Consider the following 19,912-nt stretch of genomic DNA (forward strand, 5'->3'; position numbering starts at 1 on the left):
AAATATATTACAAATCAAAGGAATGACACTCTAACTTGGAAATCTCAGAAATCAAGGGTCAGAATGGTGCACGCTTTTGAGGAATAAGTGACCAGAGCTTTGCAACATCCACTGGCACTGCTTGATCCCTTGGGTCTCCTTGATCCTCCTCCAAAACACACTGCAACAAGCAATCAGCTTACCACTATAATTGTGCACACTGGCCCCAGGAAACTCCAGATAAACCCTGTCTCTGTATTCAGCCAGCAGCTATGGAGAAAAACAGGAGTCAGTGATTGTCTCAGAGTCCTGACCCTAAAATTACCCACACCCCGCCAGACGTGCTAATGGGAGAGAATATTGGCAGATGAGACCGACGTGAAAATTTTCATGATGGACCAGGTCACATTGCAGTTTTCCTCTTTCAGACCTTCTTCCTGGGTGAATGTTCCTGAAATATTCACTTAATGCCTTGTGTAGAGCTCATTTCTCAATCCATAACCTCTGTAACCCCTTTATCCAGACCTCTCCACTAGTATACCTTGTCATTCAAATCTCAGCTCGAACGTCACCTCCTCTGAAAAGCCACTACCCTGGTCCTTTCCTAACAGAACTTGCTGCTTTTTTTTTATAGCACCTATCATAAATTATCTTGTTCAGTTGTTTATATATTGTAAATTGTCCATCTTCCCCTACTAGACTATGAGCTGCATGAGAATTTGGACTTTGAACGTTTTATTCATCTCTGAATACCCAGCACTCAGTGCAAATCCTGGCATGGAAGAGGCATTCCATAATTACTTGTCAATAGGAATGAAGCAATAAAGGGAGGGAGGGAAGGGAGAAAAAGAAGGAAGAAAGGAAGAAGGGAGGGAGGGAGGGAAGGAAGGAAGGAAGGAAGGAAGGGAGGGAGGGAGGGAGGAAGGGAAAGGAAGGAGGGAGGGAGAATTAATTGCCTTTTCCCATCATGCCTCTAGTAGATATTGGCTGTTTTCACAACCTGACAACTATTCTGCCATGTTTCGTAACAGCACCCCAATATTCCTTTAGCAGAAGTGTGCCTTCCCCAGAAAGAGAAGGAAAATAATCAAGTTTGGCCAACCAGATGTTCTCTCCCTGGAATGTAAGTCACCAGTAGTAGAGTGATCAAAAGGCAAGAAAATGTTTACGCCATGAGAAAATGCTGCCCATATCCTTTCAAGGATAACTACTTCAGTAAATACGGGCCAATTTCCTCATTAGCATCTGCATCTCTGCCTGAGGGCATCAGACTAAAAGCTTTAGAAAATTTGTTCCCCCAGGGAGCAGCCCTCAACCAATGGCTGATGGGAGGTAGCTGGATAAATACGCCAGCTCCCTCACTTCGTGGGTGGGATAACTGTGGTATGTGCCCTGCACAGTCCCCCAGAGGTACCTAATGGGATTGAGCCCCAGTTACCTACAGCAGGACCTGCTCAGGAATGCACCCTGTATTTCCTCCTTCTCTTCCCTGTCTCACTTCCCCACTCCCTAGTGCCTCCTGAGATCATTTCAAATCCTTGCCAATGCTACTCCTCTCTTCCAAAACTTTTTGTAGTTCCTACTACCTAGAAGGTATTCACCAAATTCCATGCCCCCCCGCAATTTCCTCTTCTTCCAATCCAATCCATCTATACAGCTTGAGCTCTCCCTTAGGCAAGATTTGTCCTCACTTAGGTGTACATTTCAGTAGAGCTTTCAAGGCTCATTCAAAATCTACCTCCTCCAGGAAGGCTTCCGTGAACTTTCCAGCTCCCATATGCCCTCATCCCTCTCTGGTCTGTGTCAGGGTTTATACTACCCACACCAACATCAGGCACTTCATCATGGTGCCCTTGCATCGTCACCACTATCTCCTGACAAGATAGACCTCACAGACATAAAAAACAAACTTATGGTTTCCAAAGGGGAAAAGGGGGGAGGGATAAATTTGGAATTTATCTACTATATATAAAATAGGTAAACAACAAGGACCTACTGCATAGCACAGGGAACTATATTCAATATCTTGTAATAACCTATAATGAAAAGAATCTGAAAAAGAATATATGTATATATTCTTATGTATAACTGAATCACTTTGCTGTACACCTGAATCATTGTAAATCAATTATACTTCAAAAAAAATAAATATGAATATTTTTTTAAAAGGCAGTCAGACCTGAACTCAACTTGGACACTTACTAGGTATGTGACCCTGGGCAAATCCTGCAACTGTGCTGAGCCTCAGTTTCCTCTGTAGCTACCATTTATTAAGCGGTTACTTTAGTCACTGTTGGTCTTGGGGCCGCCATGTACCGTAGCACAGGTTGTGCACCGCACAAATCTAGAGGGCAGTATTAAGACTGTAGTGTCATTGAATGGTGTTGCTGTACGCAGTGGAAACATAGAAATTTTGTTGAGAAATACCAGAGATAATATATATTTGTAAAGCTTACAGGGTTTAGATTATGAAGGGCACTCCTTTAACGTGAATTCCATTCCCTCAGCCTTCATCTCATGACCTCACCTGAAGTATAAGCCATCAGCAGGCAGGGAGGAAACCTAGATATTTAATCCCCCAAATACAGCTCAGCAACGTGCCTATAGCACCAGGGTGATAAATAGGGGCCCTGGGATTGGAAAGACCCAGATTCAAGTCCTCACCCTGCCACTTTTTCACTGTGTGATAGTGAGAAAGTCTTTTCACCCTTCTGAGGCTCACTTTCCTCATCTGTAAATTACAATAACAAGGGTCCATCCTAGGATGAAATGAAGTAACTCACTGAATTACAGTCTCTACCCTATCCACATACTACTTGTCCTGTCACTTACCTAATTTTTCCCTCAAAATTGACTCAACTTTTTAAGTAAAAAGTTGAATCAATGGAATCATGTCTATACAATGGAATCATGTTTAAAACAGTCCATGGCAATAATGATGGTGGTAAAAATAACATATATAATGCTTTACACTGTGCCCAGCACGGTCTAAATGTTTTGCAGATAATAACTCACTTAACTCTCACAACAACACTATGATACAGGCATTGTCATTAGCTTGCATTTAATAGATAATGAAATGAAAGCATACAGAGTTTAAGTAACTTGCCCAAGGTAACACGGTGGTGGAGCCAGGATTCAGACTCAAGCAGGTTGGCTCCAGAGTCCACGAATTGAAACCTTGTGCCATCAAGTTCATTGTTTACATCACTACCATCCGCGGATACTATAGTGCAAACAAAGGCTCCTGGATTTGTGCAGTGCACAACCTGTGCTACTGTATATGGCAGCCCTGAGACCAACAGTACATAAAGTTAATAATTTTCAGGGAGAGAGAAGGATGTCACTTACCGATTGTACATCCCATAACCTTGTGGTTGTATGATGGCAGAGACAGCCACCACCAGCGCCGGGAGCCCGTAGCCAAAGGCACAGAGATACCTCATCTTGATGTTTCGAGAGCTGAAGTAATTCACCACTTTCAGGTTCCTGGCCATAAGGAAGAGCATCACAGCCTCCACCAGCATCCAGAAGAAGCAAGCGAGGAAAAGGTAGTGCAGAAAGCCCGCGATGATGGCGCAGCCCATCTGCAGGGAACAATCGGGCACGTTCAGGATCCCCTACTCCAGAGAGCAGGTTCAGAGGAAGAGGGCAAAGGAGAAGCTACTTTGATTGGAGATCCCCAAACACGGCCCCTTCATTCATTCCACAAGTACTTATTCTTCACCAAGGATGGCTCCATCCTTTTGGTAGGGTAACCAATCATCCAGCTTTGCCTGGTTTTCTCAGGACGTATAACTTTCAGCGCTAAAACTGGGAGAGTTTGGGGGGAAACAGATACATGATCGCCCTTCTTTAGGGGATGGTTGAAGATATGGGGGAGGGGAAGGGGTCCACAAACTACAGCCATGGGTCGGCTGCCTGTTTTGTAAAGAACGTTTCATTGACATACAGCCACCCCCATTTATGTATTCTCTATGGCTGTTTTCACACTGAAACAGCAGAGCTGAATAGTCACAGCAGAGACCATAGTATCTGCAAAGCCAAAGATATTTATATCTGCCTCTTTACAGGAAAAGTTTGCCCACCCCTGGTCACGTGATGAGAGTGAGGCGCACTACTAGCCTTTAGTTCTCAAGGGGTCTGGAAAGTGAAACATCCCGCAGTGAGAGGGGTAGTTCTGCATCAAGAATGATCACCCCCGGGCTTCCCTGGTGGCGCAGTGGCTGAGAGTCCGCCTGCCGATGCAGGGGACGCGGCTTCGTGCCCCGGTCCGGGAAGATCCCACGTGCCGCGGAGCGGCTGGGCCCGTGAGCCATGGCCGCTGCGCCTGCGCGTCCGGAGCCTGTGCTCCAAGACGGGAGAAGCCACAACAGCGAGAGGCCCGCGTACCGAAAAAAAAAAAAAAAAAAGAATGATCACCCCACCTGAAATGTCAGTAGTGCTCCCTTTGGAAAAACCCTGAGAGCCTACTGTCTCTGGCACAGTTACTGGGGGTAAATTGGCTAAAGTTCTTGTTCTCACGGGGCACACGGTCTCGTGGGGGAGGTAGATACGCAATCAGTAAAATAACCCAAAATATCAATATGGTTTCTAATAGGTGCTGAGAAAGGAAGCAAAATAGAGTGATAAGGAGTAGAATTTCTCGGCTGTGGATGCAACTAGAGATTATCATACTAAGTGAAGTAAGTCAGAAAGAGAAAGGCAAATAACATATGATACCACTTATATGTGGAATCTAAAATATGGCGCAAATGAACCTATCTACGAAACAGAAACAGAATCACAGACATAGAGAACAGACTGGTGGCTGCCAAGAGGGAGAGGGATGGACTGGGAGTTCGGGGGTGGTAGATACAAACTATTAAAGATAGAATGGACAAACAACAAGGTCCTACTGTATAGCATAGGGAACTATATTGAATATACTGTGATAAACCATAATGGAAAAGACTATAAAAAAGAATGTATATATGTGTATAACTGAGTCACTTTGCAGTACAACAGAGATTGGCACAACATTGTAAATCAACTATATTTCAATTAAAAAAAAGAATTTCTCCACTGTAGCATTAATGATATTTGTAACACTACTGCCAGATTATTTTCTGCTGGGGGAAGGGGGGCGGCTGTCCTGTGCATTGTAATGTGTTTAGCAGCATCCCTGGCCTCCACCCATTAGCTGCCAGCAGCATCCCCTCCCAGGGGTGACAACTAACAACGTCTCCAGATATTGCCAAGTGTCCCCTGAGTGAGGATGGAATCATCCCAGGTGAGCACTAATGGCTTAAAGAGTAGTAGGAGGGACCACTACAATATATAACATGATCAAGGAAACGATTTTAAACTGAGACCTATCATAAGATGGAGTCAACTAGGTGAGAAGCTGGGGAACGAGTATTGAAAGAGGGCACAGCACATGCAAAGGTCCTGAGGTGGGAAGTAGCATAGAGGGAGTTGGGTAAGGATGAGCAGAGGCAGATTCGGAGATGATGGGGCTGGATGGGGACACAGTCTGAAGGATATGAGACCTGATTGTCGGTCTTGTCTACACCGGTGAGGAAGAGAATCTTGGCCAAGAAGAGGCACACGCAGAGGTGCAGGTGGAGGTAGGTGTTGTGGTTTTGGATGGTACGACACAGCAGGAAGGTGATGATGGCCACGGTGAGACACACTAAAGAGATGATCATGCCCACGTGGCTAATGATGTACAAAGTGAACTCCATCTGTCAGGAAAGAGATAACTGTTGGTCTCAGAGAAGGATCAACATACCCCCCAGGCAGGAAAATGAATTATCCAGTCTCCTGGCTTGGATATATAGAGCTTGGAGGCCTTTTCTCCCTCTGACACTCAGTGTGAACTAGATATTGTTCATCATCACCCTTTGGCATCCATCAGCACCCATTCTCACCCCTGTCCTATGCCCTGTTCTGCGAGGGCAGGACGTTTACAAATGACATTTCCCATGATCTCTTGGGGGTTAAGATCCTGAACGTCATTTATGTTCGTTTATATTAAGTTCATTTATATTAAGTGAGATGTATGCATGAAGGTTTTCAAAGGCAGGATGGAGGCAGACACCAGCCTTCTGCAGACAGGAGTGAGCTGTGGCTGGACTCCACCTTCCGACTATCTGATCTTTAATCTTTAATTTCTTGGATGTGGGGTGAAATGACAGCTGCAATTTTTGGCCTCTGCATTATGGCTGCAGAGGGGTGATCTTGAAGCCAAAAATCCAAATGGCAGTCCCCTGACTTCAAGTCCTCCATCCCTTCCTGTGATTCTGTGAGCATCCAAGTCCCTGTATTAAATACTTTTCTGCTTGAAATACCTTGAGTGGTTCCTGTTTCCTGCTCTGAACCAGGACCGATAATAGGTGTTCAGAGATGCCCCAACTTCTGGGAGTAGAAATGACAAGTTGAGTTCTTCTCTATGCCATAATTTGTAATTAATTTTAAGTTTATTTGGGTGTGTTAAAGATATGCCAGGCACCATCTCATGAGCTCTTCTCTATGATATTGTGATGTAGCAGTTAAGAGAACAGACTACAGTTTTAGCTGTTTGAGCTTGGGCAAGATACTTAACTGCTCTGTGTCTCAGTTTCCTCATCTGTTAAAAAGAGGATACTAACAGTAACTACCTTATGGAATTGTTCTAGGAGGATTCAGTGAAAATACTTAAAGTACTCACAACAGTGCAGGAAACATGTATGATATAAGTGTTAATTTTCATCATTCTTTCTTCTTTTTTTTTAATGAAATGTTGATGCTTTTTAGTTTTGGTTTTTGGCTGCACCTTGTGGGATCTTAGTTCCCTGACCAGAGATTGAACCTGGGCCGTGGTAGTGAAAACCCCAAGTCCTAACCAGTGGACCGCCTGGGAGCTCTCACATCATGATTTTTTACTTGTTCTCATTTATTTATTTATTTAGGCTGCATTGGGTCTTTGTTGCTGCACTTTCTCTAGTGGGCTTTCTCTAGTTGCGGTGAGCGGGGGCTACTCTTCGTGGCAGTGCGCAGGCTTCTCATTGCGGTGGCTTCTCTTGTTGCAGAGCACGGGCTCCAGGCACGCGGGTTTCATTAGTTATGGCACACGGGCTCTAGAGCGCAGGCTCAGTAGTTGTGGCACACGGGCTTAGTTGCTCCGTGGCATGTGGGATCTTCCTGGACCAGGGCTTAAACCAGTGTCACCTACATTGGCAGGCAGATTCTTAACCACTCCAGCATCAGGGAAGTCCTTCTTGTTCTCAGTTTTAAGGTGAAAGAACTGGGCTCAGCTCAGAGAGGTTGAGTGACTTGTCCATGGAAACACAGCTAGGAAGTGACAGAGATGGGGCTTGAAACTAGACTAGTCTTGCTCTGGATCGAATACTCTTAAGTTCTAAGCCTTACATTCCTCTAAATAGCATTTAGGATCTCCCTGACAAGGAATAGAACCTCCCACCTGGTAATATAGACCAAGGATACTCACCACAGCACTAATGTCTATTCTCTCTATCGAATCTAACCCCTCACCAAGGCTTAGTTCAGGTTCCATCTCCTCCCTGATCTATCCCCAGTTCTCACTGACACAACACTCAGTTCCTACAGCACAAATTCTTACACCATTTACAGGCAGACCTCAGAGATATTGGAGGTTCAATTCCAGACCACCACAATAAAGCAAATATTGGCAATAAAGTGAGTCACACGAATTATTATCCCCAGTGCTTATAAAAGTTATGTTTACACTACACCATATTCTACTAAGTGTACAATAGCATATGTCGAAAAAATGTACATACCTTAATTAAAAAATATTTTACTGCTAAAAAATGCTACCGTCATATGAGCCTTCGGTGAGTCGTAATCTTTTTGCTGGTGGAAGGTTTGAAATATTGTGAGTTACCAAAATATGATGCAGAGCGTGAAGTGAGCAAATGCTGCTGGAAAAATGGTGCCAATAGACTTGCTCAATGCACACAGGGTTACCCAATACCTTCAGTTTGTTAAAAAAAAAACAAGTACCTGCAAAGTGCAATAAAACGAGGTATGCCTGTAGATGATTCTGTAGAAAGAGACTTCTGGACTCAGACCATCCTGGGTTCAAATCACAATTCCACTAATTACTGGCTTCATGACTAGACTGGCTGCTGAGCTCCAGTCTCCCATCCTGCAAAATGGGTCTAAAAACACTTAAAACAAAGGGTCCAGGGCTTCCCTGGTGGTACAGTGATTAAGAATCTGCCTGCCGGGCTTCCCTGGTGGCGCAGTGGTTGAGAGTCCGCCTGCCGATGCGGGGGACGCGGGTTCGTGCCCCGGTCCGGGAAGATCCCACATGCCGCGGAGCGGCTGGGTCCGTGAGCCATGGCTGCTGAGCCTGCGCGTCCGGAGCCTGTGCTCTGCAACGGGACAGGCCACAACAGTGAGAGGCCCGCATACAGGAAAAAAAAAAAAAGAATCCGCCTGCCAATGCAGGGGACACGGGTTCGAGCCCTGGTCCGGGAAGGTCCCACAGGCTGCAGAGCAACTAAGCCCGTGCGCCACCACTACTGAGCCCGCGCGCCTAGAGCCCGTGCTCCGCCACAAGAGAAGCCATCACAATGAGAAGCCCGCGCACCACAACGAAGAGTAGCCCCCACTCGCCGCAACTAGAGGAAGCCCACGCGCAGCAATGAAGACCCAACGCAGCCAAAAATAAATAAATAAAAATTTAAAAATATAAAAAAATAAAAAATAAATAAAGGGTCCAGCCCATAGGAGGTGCTCAGTAAGTGGGGTCTGTGATTGTCACTGTGCCTACACCTGTTTAGGGTCATTTATCGTTTTATATACGAGTGTCATGGCTTCCCAACCAGACCATGAATTCTCTAAGGGCAGAAGTATGACACACACTCCTTCTATCCCCCATAACCCCTTCCCACAACACCCAATGCCATGAGCGGCATACCATGGCTGTTTAGTCAATGTTTTCCCACTGGATCTGGGGAGCTAGAGTACAGAGCATCAGTACTGACCGTGAGCTCCCCAGCAGCCATGATGATGGCCAAGTTCACCATTCGATTACAGCTGCAGCCAGTGTGCGTCTCAGAAACTTCAAGGACTGCACAGCCAGACGGTGTCCATCTACCTCCTTCAACATCTGTGCTCCAGGAAACGCAGATGGGACTCTCAAACTTCCGCTTTGGCTGAAAATTCAAAGGCTTTGGTTACCTGAGAATCTCGCTATTCAGGAATCCATTCAGGATTCAACTTGATCAACCTCAAGAAGATGTGGGTATGTTCTGTAGGGAAGGGAGAAAACTGCTGATATTTCAATGTGCAGTAATGAAAAGAAATGTCTTGGGTGCCAGACCTGTCTCTACCACTAACTTGGTCATGGCTAATGTAAATATCCGTGTAAATGTTCCTGCGCCAACATGACTTAATCTAACCTAAACCTTGCCCATTGATGAATGGGGAAATGCCACATAGAAATGCGAGAGCTCATTTTTCTAGTGGTGGATTTTGGGAAGTGGCTTGAGTTATCAGGAATTGTGGACACTTGCTGCTTTAATGGGTCCCCATCAAAACTGAGAGGTAAGCTCACTTGAGAATGGGGAATTCTCAGAAGGCAGATGGGGGTCCAATGGAAACCTCTTCACAAACCTCAATGTTCTCCAGGGTGTAGGTGACTGGTTTAGAGAACCCATCTTTCTTCTCTCCTGTTATGATGCCCCCAGCAATGCGAGAATTCAACTTCAACTTCCTCTTGGAGTTGGCCAAGGGGATCTGAGGGTCTTGGAAGAAGCGCTCATCCAAAACGGACTCCATACCCGCAAAGGAGACAAAAGCCACCCCGTTGACCCCTGCAATTTCCCCCAAAAGCAAAAAAAAAAAGGGGGGAAATCATTTGCTCAGTAGTTATTATAGATGACCCAGCCCATCCACACACATACACACTTTCATATCCCATGCATCTCTGCACCACTGGCTTGCTCTGAGAATGGAAACACCAGTGGACTTCCAGGTAGGTGAGTCTCACCTACCGGAGGCTCTGGTACCAAAGGTACCATAACCTTTAAAAAAAAAAAATCTCGAGGTGCTATCACCTGGAAAAAATCTTGGCTACATTTAAAAGTCAATTTGAATTTGTGTTTTTAAGGAACAATTCAACTCAGCAGTGGGAAATAAGTTCCCCTCCCACATTTATGGTTATTCTTGTTCAGTCTCTTTGGTGGGCTTCCGCTTTCAATGTTGGTGGTCTCCAGGGATGTGTCCTAGCCTGTTCTTTGTGCCCTCCAGAGAGCATATAGATCAGGGAGTGATGGACAATGACCTACAAGCTAATCTGGCCATTGCCTGTTTTTTGTAAATAAAAGTTTCATCGCCACACAGCCTCACCCATTCATTTACATATTGCTTATGAATGCTTTTGCACTATGACGGTAGAGCTGAATCATTGCGACAGATTGCATTGTCCTCAAAGCCTAAAATATTTACAAACCATGCTCTACGGGAAAGGTTTGCCAATCCCTGATACAGATTAGCACTGTCTGCCAGAAATATCGCATAAACCACATAGGCAATTTTACATTTTCCAGTAGCCACATTTCAGAACAGTAAAAAAAAAAAAGGTCATTTTAATTATATATTAAATCAATACCTACAAAATATTACCATTTCAACATGTAGTCAATATAAAAAATATTAATAAGATAGTTTGCATCCTTCATCTTTGGCACCAAGACTTTGAAATCCAGTATGTATGTCACCTTCACAGCCTAACCACACTTGAAGTGCTCAATAATAAAACATGACCAATGGCTGCTGGATTGGACAGGAAATGGCTTGACACTCCTGTACTGTGAGATTATTTTTTTTAATTAATATTTTATTGGAGTATAGTGGATTTACAATATTGTGTTCGTTTCTGCTGTACAGCAAAGTGAACCAAACATACATATACACAGATCCACTCTCTTCTAGACTCCATTCCCAGAGATAATTTATTTAATGTCTGACTTCCCTAGCAGATGGAAAACTCCCTGAGGGCATGGGCTATTTCTGCCTCTCCCATCACTTTTTTTTTTTTTGGCCACACCTTGCGGCATGGGGGATCTTAGTTCCCCGACCAGGGATTGAACCCGTGCCCCCTGCATTGGGAGTGTGGAGTCTTAACCACTGGACCGTCAGGGAAGTCACCCTCTACCGTCATTGATTCCCTCACTTCTTGGCACAGGTCTTGGCACCTAGGAGGTGATCAATAAATATTTGCTAAAGAAATTAAAGTTAAAAACAAAATAAATACATTCACCCCAATGTTCATTGCAGCACTGTCTACAATAGCCAAGACATGGAAGCAACCTAAATGTCCATCAACAGATGAATGGATAAAGAAGATGTGGTACATATACAATGGAATATTACTCAGTCATAAAAAAGAATGAAATAATGCCATTTGCAGAAACATGGATGGACCTGGAGATTATCATACTAAGTGAAGTAAGTCAGACAGTGAAAGACAAATATCATATGATATGCCTTATAGGCAGAATCTAAAAAACAATGATACAAATGAACTTATTTACAAAACAGAAACAGACTCACAGACTTAAAGAACGAATTTATGGTTCCCGGGATGGGGGGAAGGGTGGAGAGGGATAGATTGGGAGTTTGGGATTGACATGAACACACTGCTATATTTAGAATAGATAACCAACGAGGGACTGCTAGAAAATTTTTTTTAATTTAAAAAAGTTTTAAAAGGTAATAAATAAATATTTGCTGCTTGAATGCACAATAACCACCCTCTCTGATTCCCAGGAGTGGGTCTGTACCTGTGGATTCAGATTCTTCGATCGTGGAGCACCAAATCTTCATCTCATCCCCTTTCGCTTTCAAACTAAAGACCTCATTCTCTTCAGTGCATCCTTTGTTGATAATTTTGCTCTCAATGTCTAAAAGGGAGAAAGAGAGAATTTACAGGAGGTCACCCAGAAAGTGGGTCTTGAATTTGGTTTCTGGCCAAGAAAGGGATGCATCCCTGGTTGCAAGAGAAGGAAAGGACAGACAGAACGATTGGTCATGGGAAAGATCCTGAGGCCCTCAATGAATGGCAGGAGGATGGCAGCACCAAATAAATGAGAAACCCAATTGGAACTCTAGGAGTGAGCGCTCACATCCTTAGGGGATGCGTCAGGGAAACATGGGCTTGAAGTCAACAATGATGGAAAGCAGCAGAGTCATGGCCCTCTGACTGCTCCAAATTCAGACAGGTTTTCCAAAGCCAAAGGAAATTGAAAGAGTCTGGAGCACGCCCAGCAGAGTGGACAAGAAGGGTTCAGGTTCCACAGTCACTAACTAGGAGGCCTGGCTCTGCCACTCACCAGCTGTGTAAACTTGACCAGTGACTTAACACAATGCCAGGCACTCGATAAATGGGAGATGTTGTTACGATCATTGGACTTGCTTTGCTGTACGTTCAGAGGTTTGAAACAGCTGGGGAACTGGTATATGGGAGAGTCATGCAGAATCACATGGCCAAAGTCACCCGTCTAAATCAGCCCCCAGGTGTGACCTTGACACGAAGGCTATGTCCTACCTAAGTGGTCCGTCTGAATCGTCTGACTGACATTCGCTGAGGGTTTCAGAAGAGCTGCTAAAGTGGTGCTTTCCACGCTCTCCAGTAAGACTGTGGCCAGGGTAGATGTCTTCTCTTTGGTGAAGTTGGACCACACGGATGTTTGTTCAATCACAGAGGCAAAGCTCTCAGCCGTACTCTGCAAGGAAAGGTGTGTTTGCTCTCTCTCGCGCTCTCTCTCTCTCTCTCTCTCTCTCTCTCTCTCTCTCTCTCTCTCTCGCTTTCTCTTATCAGTGAAACAGCAGCTGTCCCCTCTCTCATCAAGAGAATGGGTTGACAGTCTAGGATAATGAAGAATGTAAAAGGACATTCACTCAGCCTCCTTTTCCTGATTCGAGAAGCCCCACTGGGAATGCAAATTGATGTAGCCTTCGTGGCGTGCAGTAAGTCAGCACTTGTCACGGCATAGATTGCACATACCCCTTTGACTCAGCGACTTCCCTTCCAGGAATCCCTCCTGCAAGAAATACTTAAAAATTGTGCAAGGATCTTGGCTAATGATGTGCATTTCAGTGTGGTTTGTGATAGCAAGAATTCGGAAAGCCTGAATGTCCAAATGATTGGTTAAATAAAAGATGATAAGTCAAATCATGGGATAGTATACCGCTGTTAACAAAAGAATGACTTTATATCTATGTATATGAACAAGCAGAAAGGTCCATGAGCTACGATCAAGTAAAGCAAATTACAGAATCACATGTTACATTACCTCCTTTCGTTTAAAAAGAACAAGTACTTTAATTTAAAATTTTATATTTATGGTATTTATGTTTCTGTCACTAATGGAGATTTTAAAATAAATATAATCAATACTTATTATGAGCCAAGTATTAAGTGCCTTATATATACTAATTTATTTAATTTTATGAAGATACTTATGAGATAGAAGCTATTATTATTTCCATTTTGGATGAGAAAACAAAGATACATATCTAGTAGGTAGCAGAGGCAAGATTTGAACTTTGGCAGTCTGGCATCAGAGGTGGAATCCTTAATCACTGCTCTAAACCACTCATAGTAGGTTCTCAACATGTGCTTCAACATGTATGTGTGTGTGTGTGTGTGTGTGTGTGTGTGTGTTACGCAAGCATTCACAAAGTAAAAAAAGATATGGAAAACTATGCATCTAAATGTTAACATTGGTTATGCCTACGGAATAGAGTTGAGGAAAGACTAGCAATAATAATATTAATATTAATGCTGATACTGTGCCCTTGATTACTGTTAATAAACTGACTATAAAAATGTAATCCCAACAAAAATATATGAAGAGAATTCACAAGCTCACAACCTAATAAATGAAAGGAAGAAATTAGTTGAATCCAATCCAATGGTGAAGGAAATTAACTAAAATCTTAGCAGGGAAACCAATTTCTATGTATCCAAATTTGATGATAAGAAGATGAAAAGAATTTCAATAAAAACTGGATCAGAGTGAAACTTGAGAGATGTTTGTCTGGGAAAAACAGGATGCACTGAGTTTTGTAACCATATCCCAAATGAAAGGCATGAGTTTGGGTCCCTCCCCACCGACAGAGCAAAAAATCTCAGCTAGAATCATCCTGAAAAACTGTGGTTCTCAATTCTGTGGCTGATGAAATCTCATCAAAATCCCCTTTGACATTAAATCTCTTCTGTTTAGCTAGGAAGTTTATTTTATATCCTCAGGAAAGAAAAAAAAATAGCAAGCAAGCTAAAACTCCATAGTAGTAATACTTTTGTGTTAATTTTACAAGGTTTTGTAATCTTTGGCATAATTTGGAAATCTATTGTTTAAAGGGCTGGAAAACTTTGACACATTAAAGGAGACCAATTAACCACATGATTTCATGGCAAAAAGCTATTAGACGTGATTTTAATATGAACAATTTAAGAGAACATGGCTGTTGATACGCCATATTACACATTTTTTAAAAACTCTGAATTATTATATTTACGCATGTGACTGAGTGGATTTATGAATCCCTTAAGGGCATAGTGACCTTGCCTTTTAGGTTTGTAAATCTTCCTCATTAAGTACTTAAAATCTGGGGAGAAATGAGAATATTCGTAAACATGGTAGAAAATGTTGGAGGGAATTTAAATAAATTTGTTGAAAGGGTTCATTGTTTATACAAATTTCATCTGAAAACCCTATGAATAAGTGTACACTTCATGAATAAATACGTTATACTAATAAATTAATTTCAAATTCACCAGAATACAAATGAAAGTGTTCTTCTTATTTTCATATAGATTTATAAATGACATAGCAACATCCGTAAGTTGCAACTTAAAGTCTTAAGAGAAACTATTTTTTTAAATCTGCAATTGTAATGACCTAGTCATCCCACTCCTAGGTATTTACCCTAGAAAAATGAAAATTCAAGTACACACACACACACACACACACACACACACACACACACAGATAAATGTTTAGAGTAGGTCTATTGATAATCGCCAAAAGCTGGCGTGGGGGTCTTCCCTGGTGGCGCAGTGGTTGAGAGTCCGCCTGCCGATGCAGGGGACACGGGTTCGTGCCCCGGTCTGGGGGGATCCCACGTGCCGCGGAGCGGCTGGGCCCGTGAGCCATGACCGCTGAGCCTGTGCGTCCGGAGCCTGTGCTCCGCAACGGGAGAGGCCACGACAGTGAGAGGCCCGCGTACCGCAAAAAAAAAAAAAGGCTGGGGTGGGGATGGAGGAATGAAGAGATCTCGGTCAAGTGGAAACAACTCCAATATCCTTCAAAGATGAGTGGATAAACAAACTGTGGTCCATCCAGAAAATGGGACACTACTCAGCCATAAAAAGGAGTGAAGCACTGACACAGGCTACAATGTGGATGAAACTTGAAAACATGGTGCTCAGTGAAAGAAGCTAGACTCAAAGGGCCACTTATTGTGTGATTCCATTTACAAAACACTCTTGAAAAGACAAAACTGTAACGACAGAGAACAGATCAGGGATTCACAGGAGCTAATGGTGGAGGGAGTGAATATCTGACTATAAAGAGGAAGCCCAGGACTTCCCTGGCAGTCCAGTGGTTAAGACTCTGTACTTCCACTGCAGGGGGCATGGGTTCGATCCCTGGTCAAGGAACTAAGATCCCGCATGCCCCGCTACACAGCCAAAAAGTTAAAAAAAAATTAAGTTAAAAAAAGAAGAGGAAGCCCAGTGGAGTTGGTGGGGGTGGGGGGAGGAGAGGAGGGTCAGGGGAGAGGGATGGAACTGTTCTGTTGTCCGACTGTGGTGATAGTTACACAAACCTACTCGGGTAATAAAACTCACAAAACTGTACAGAAAAGGGCAATATTTCTGCATGTTAATTTTTCAGACCTGACAACTGGAGTAGATTAAACGTTAACTCACAACCCATTCATGATAAAGGGGATTTCGTGCACCCGAAGTGTGCCCCCAATATGTTTGAGACTCGAAACGTGATTATGAAGACTTCACTGTTACCTTCAGAGAGACGACGGTGGTTTTGTTTTTACAGATGTCATCCAGAATGCCGAGGGTGGCGTTCATCAGTGCACAAAAGGAAACCTGCATCCCAGAGGGAAGAGCATTTGTGAGCGTCGATCAAGTGTGCAATGTACAGACTGGGCCATTGAGCCCACCACGTGGGATGGTCCTAGATTCCTGAGGTGTCACAAGTCTCTAGAATTCTCAGGGAGATGAAAACTCACCTTTTGATCAGAATTGGAATCATAGCATCTTTCTCTTCCATAAATAAGAAAAGAAAACATCAACCAACAGTAAAACTATTGAGTGGGGTGGAAAAGACCAGTGGTCCAAGTGGAATATAATTCAGCCATGAAAAGGACTGAAGCACTGACACAGCTACAACACTGACGGACCTGGAAAGCATGATGCTCAGTGAGAGAAGCCAGACACAGAACGATACATAGTGTGTGATTCCATTTATAGGAAATATCCGGAATAGGTAAATCAATGGAGATAGAAATTAGATTACTGTTTATCGGGGGCTGATGCCAGGGGGGAATACAGAGTAACTGTCAATGGGTACATAGGACTTCTTCTGGGGGTGATGAAAATGTTTTGGAGATAGAGGTGGTGGTTGCACACCATGGTGAGTGTACTAAATGTCTCTGAATTGTACACTTTAAAATGGTGAATTTTATGTGCATTTCACAATTAAAAAAACAACAACAGTGAACCAAAGTGCATGGGAATTCCAAAGCTAATTTACAAACTCATATTTAATATAGTGACATCAATACCTGAAGATGCTTCTGGAGTCTTTACTTACTAGAACGACTTCATTAGAGAATCAAGACATCCAAATTCCTCTGCCTGGCCTGGAGGCTGTGTTATCACCCATCCCATATCACACAGATGCAGCACATACACCTTCACTAATAGTGAGACTCCAATACCATTTCTTCTTTTACTAAATGAATCCCCAAGTTTTAGATAGACAAATGTCCTTCCCTTCCAGCTGTCCTTGAAGCTATGTGTAAGCAAAAGTGATACTGGGTCATACTCTTAAAGGGAAGGACTGTGCCTTTCACTTCCCCTTCTCTTCTGCCCACCAGCTGGAATGCAGACTTGATGTCAGGAGCTGGAGCAGCCATTTTGGACTAAAATGAGGGAGACTTGTGTTGCTGATGGCAGAGTATTATGAAGCCATCATGTCAGCTCTCAGCAGCTTATACTCAGACTGTTCCAAAGAGAGAAATAAATTTATATCTGGTCTAGGCCACCGTATTTTTTGATTTTGTTAAAGCTGCACAGCAGCATTCTACCTAAGTGCCTTCTGGGAAAACTTCAAGAACTAGGAACCTTCAAAAATACTTACATATCCAGGCTCCACTGCTGCTCCCACTTGGCATAGCTGGGCCCACTCATTGTTGGGTATCACATCTTCTTTACACTTGAAGGGAACCCCTGAGAAGAATAAACAAAAACAACCAAATCAAACTTAACCACAGCAAGATACGATTAAAAGGCAAGTCTGATTTCTTCACCCCCTGCTTGAAATCCATCCATTGTCATACTATACAACAGTGGAGATGAACAAACTACAGCTACATGCTACGTCAGCAACTCTGAGAAGCATGACGGTAGGTGAAAAAAGCAAATCAGAAAAGACTACACATAATATGATACCATCGTTATAAAGTTCCAAAGCAAACCAAACTAAGGAAGGAATGTTTAGAGGGGGAATATTTTAAGTAGGGGAATTAAAAAGTTCCATGTGGTTCCCTCTGGGGAGGAGTCAGGGGTACAGAGTAGGGAAGACGCATGTAGGAAACTCAATGGCATTGATGATCTTCTAGTTCTTATGTTGCCAAGGGCCTCAGATATACTCATTTTATTATTATACTTCATTGCCTCCATATAAGTTATCTATACTTTTAATATATCAAATTATCCATAATTTAAAAAAATGTAAACCTTTCAAACTTCTCCATGGATTGATGCTTCAAAAATACTTTATCAAATGAGTGATTAATGAATGAGTAAATGAACAGAAAAAGAGAGAATAGGTGGACGAGGTACAAAAAGAAGAGGGTACAGAGGTTGGGAAAAGTGAGGATTCTACAACCAAAGCAAGACACAGATTCCATTGCCAAGACATGCAAGGAGATTATTACTTTTGCAGCTGAAGTTGCCATATTTCCAGGAGACTTCTGGATTGGGATGAAAGCCCACCATGCAGCCACAGCTGTAGGAGCCCAGGGTATTGGTGCAGACAGAATTTGGGCCACAGGGTGATGGATCCTGGAGGCATTCGTCAATATCTGCGAAGAACTCAAGAATATCAAACAACGCAGAGGAGTAAGGAGATACTTCTTTCCAGGGATGTCCAGCAAACCCTCCACTCACCTATGCAGTCCCCTTTTGGGTCTATGGAGTTGAGCTGTCCATTGCTTGGTGCAAAGCCAAGGTGGCAGGTACAAAAGTAGCTCCCGGGGGTGTTGGTGCATGTCGCGTTGAAAAGGCACTTATCAAGGCACTCATCAATATCTGTGGAGTAGAGAATGGGCATGAGGCAGAGTGGGCCACCAAGCCAACAAAAATCATGCTTCGCCTTCCAAAGCAGAGTGGTCGCTAAAACATGGCATCCCAAACAGGAACTACATTTCACAGAACCCTCTGCATCTAGATGGGATCATGTGACTAGCTTTCACTTGTGGGAACATGACATATGTCACTTCTGGGCCAAGGTGGTTAAGAAGTGGGTGTGCCTTTTCTCTCTTTCCCCACCCCTGGCTGGAACCAGGAATTCTAATGCCCTAAGGGATAGAAGAACCAAGAGATACAAGGAGACTGGACACCTATATCACCTTGTGGAGGAAAGCTGCCCTCTGACCAAGTATATCCATATTGGATTCATTTGAGAGTAAGAAATTTCTATTATGTTGAACTAGTGGTTCTCAACTGAGGGAGATTTGTCCCTCTGGGGACCTTGGGCAATGTCTGGAGACATTTTTGTTGGTCGCTGGGATCCAATGGATAGAGGCAAAAGATCCTATAATGCGCAGGACAGTCCCCCAGAACAAAGAGCTATCCAGCCCCAAAAGTCAATAGTACCAACGTTGAGGAACCCTGACCTAATCTCCCTCAGAGGGTTTCTGAACCAGCTGCCATGCTCTGAGGAAGCCCAAGCAGCCATGAGGAAAAGTTCGTAAGGAAAACTGAAGGGCCAACTGAGCTTCCAGTCAGAGACCAGTACCAACTACCAGCCATGTAAGCAAGGTCATTTTGCACCTGCTAACCATCCTGCTGCCCCAGAAACACCATATGGTCAACCCACAGAATCACGGGCAAGAACAATTGATTGTTGATATAAGCCACTACCTTTCAGGGTAGTTTGACCTCCGCTGAGAAGTCCCCAAAATGGCTGGAAGAGTTACCTGTACACTTGAAAGCCTCAGGTTTCTCAGGGCTCCACAAATCAGGTGAAAAGAACCCTGGCAGGCAGGAGCAACTGTATTTTCCCAGGATGTTGGTGCAGACGGAACTGGGACCACAAAGTGTGGAGTTCCTGGAACATTCATCCACATCTAAGCAGAAAATCAAAAGGATGAAGGAGGCTGAGGCTACAGCAGCAGTTCATAGCCCTACCACTGACCTAAAGCCAATGGGTTTCCCCAGCTCCTCCGGGCTCACCTTCTTAAACATATTTGCATCACTATGAAAAGGAAACATTTAGAGGCGTGTGTATGACCCATGCAAATCTTCTGATGAGGCTCCCCACAGCTCAGGATAGAATCCATACTCCTCATTAGAACATATAAGACCCTAAGAGTCTGTTCCCAGCTGAGCTCATCCTTTCCTTCTAATTCCTTCATAATTCATGACCTGGATTCATCGATTACC

The 19,912-nt window shown here is 43.6% G+C and overlaps 1 protein-coding gene across 1 annotated transcript in view; it reads right to left on the reverse strand.

Moving 5' to 3' along the window:
• The window catches only part of ADGRE1 (adhesion G protein-coupled receptor E1), a 46,965-nt gene that overhangs the window by 9,044 nt on the left and 18,009 nt on the right, over window positions 1-19,912 (reverse strand). The window contains exons 7-18 of the mRNA XM_060146709.1: window positions 19,447-19,596; window positions 18,416-18,556; window positions 18,184-18,330; window positions 17,385-17,473; window positions 16,025-16,108; window positions 12,542-12,719; window positions 11,778-11,897; window positions 9,607-9,806; window positions 8,976-9,146; window positions 5,511-5,705; window positions 3,331-3,566; window positions 183-249 (exon numbers count right to left, since the gene is read on the reverse strand). Coding sequence (XP_060002692.1) covers window positions 183-249; window positions 3,331-3,566; window positions 5,511-5,705; window positions 8,976-9,146; window positions 9,607-9,806; window positions 11,778-11,897; window positions 12,542-12,719; window positions 16,025-16,108; window positions 17,385-17,473; window positions 18,184-18,330; window positions 18,416-18,556; window positions 19,447-19,596 — 1,778 coding nt within the window. The remainder of the gene's footprint in view (window positions 1-182; window positions 250-3,330; window positions 3,567-5,510; window positions 5,706-8,975; window positions 9,147-9,606; window positions 9,807-11,777; window positions 11,898-12,541; window positions 12,720-16,024; window positions 16,109-17,384; window positions 17,474-18,183; window positions 18,331-18,415; window positions 18,557-19,446; window positions 19,597-19,912) is intronic.

This window comes from Lagenorhynchus albirostris, chromosome 3 (genome assembly GCF_949774975.1).
Source record: "Lagenorhynchus albirostris chromosome 3, mLagAlb1.1, whole genome shotgun sequence".
Classification (NCBI taxonomy): Eukaryota; Metazoa; Chordata; class Mammalia; order Artiodactyla; family Delphinidae; genus Lagenorhynchus; species Lagenorhynchus albirostris.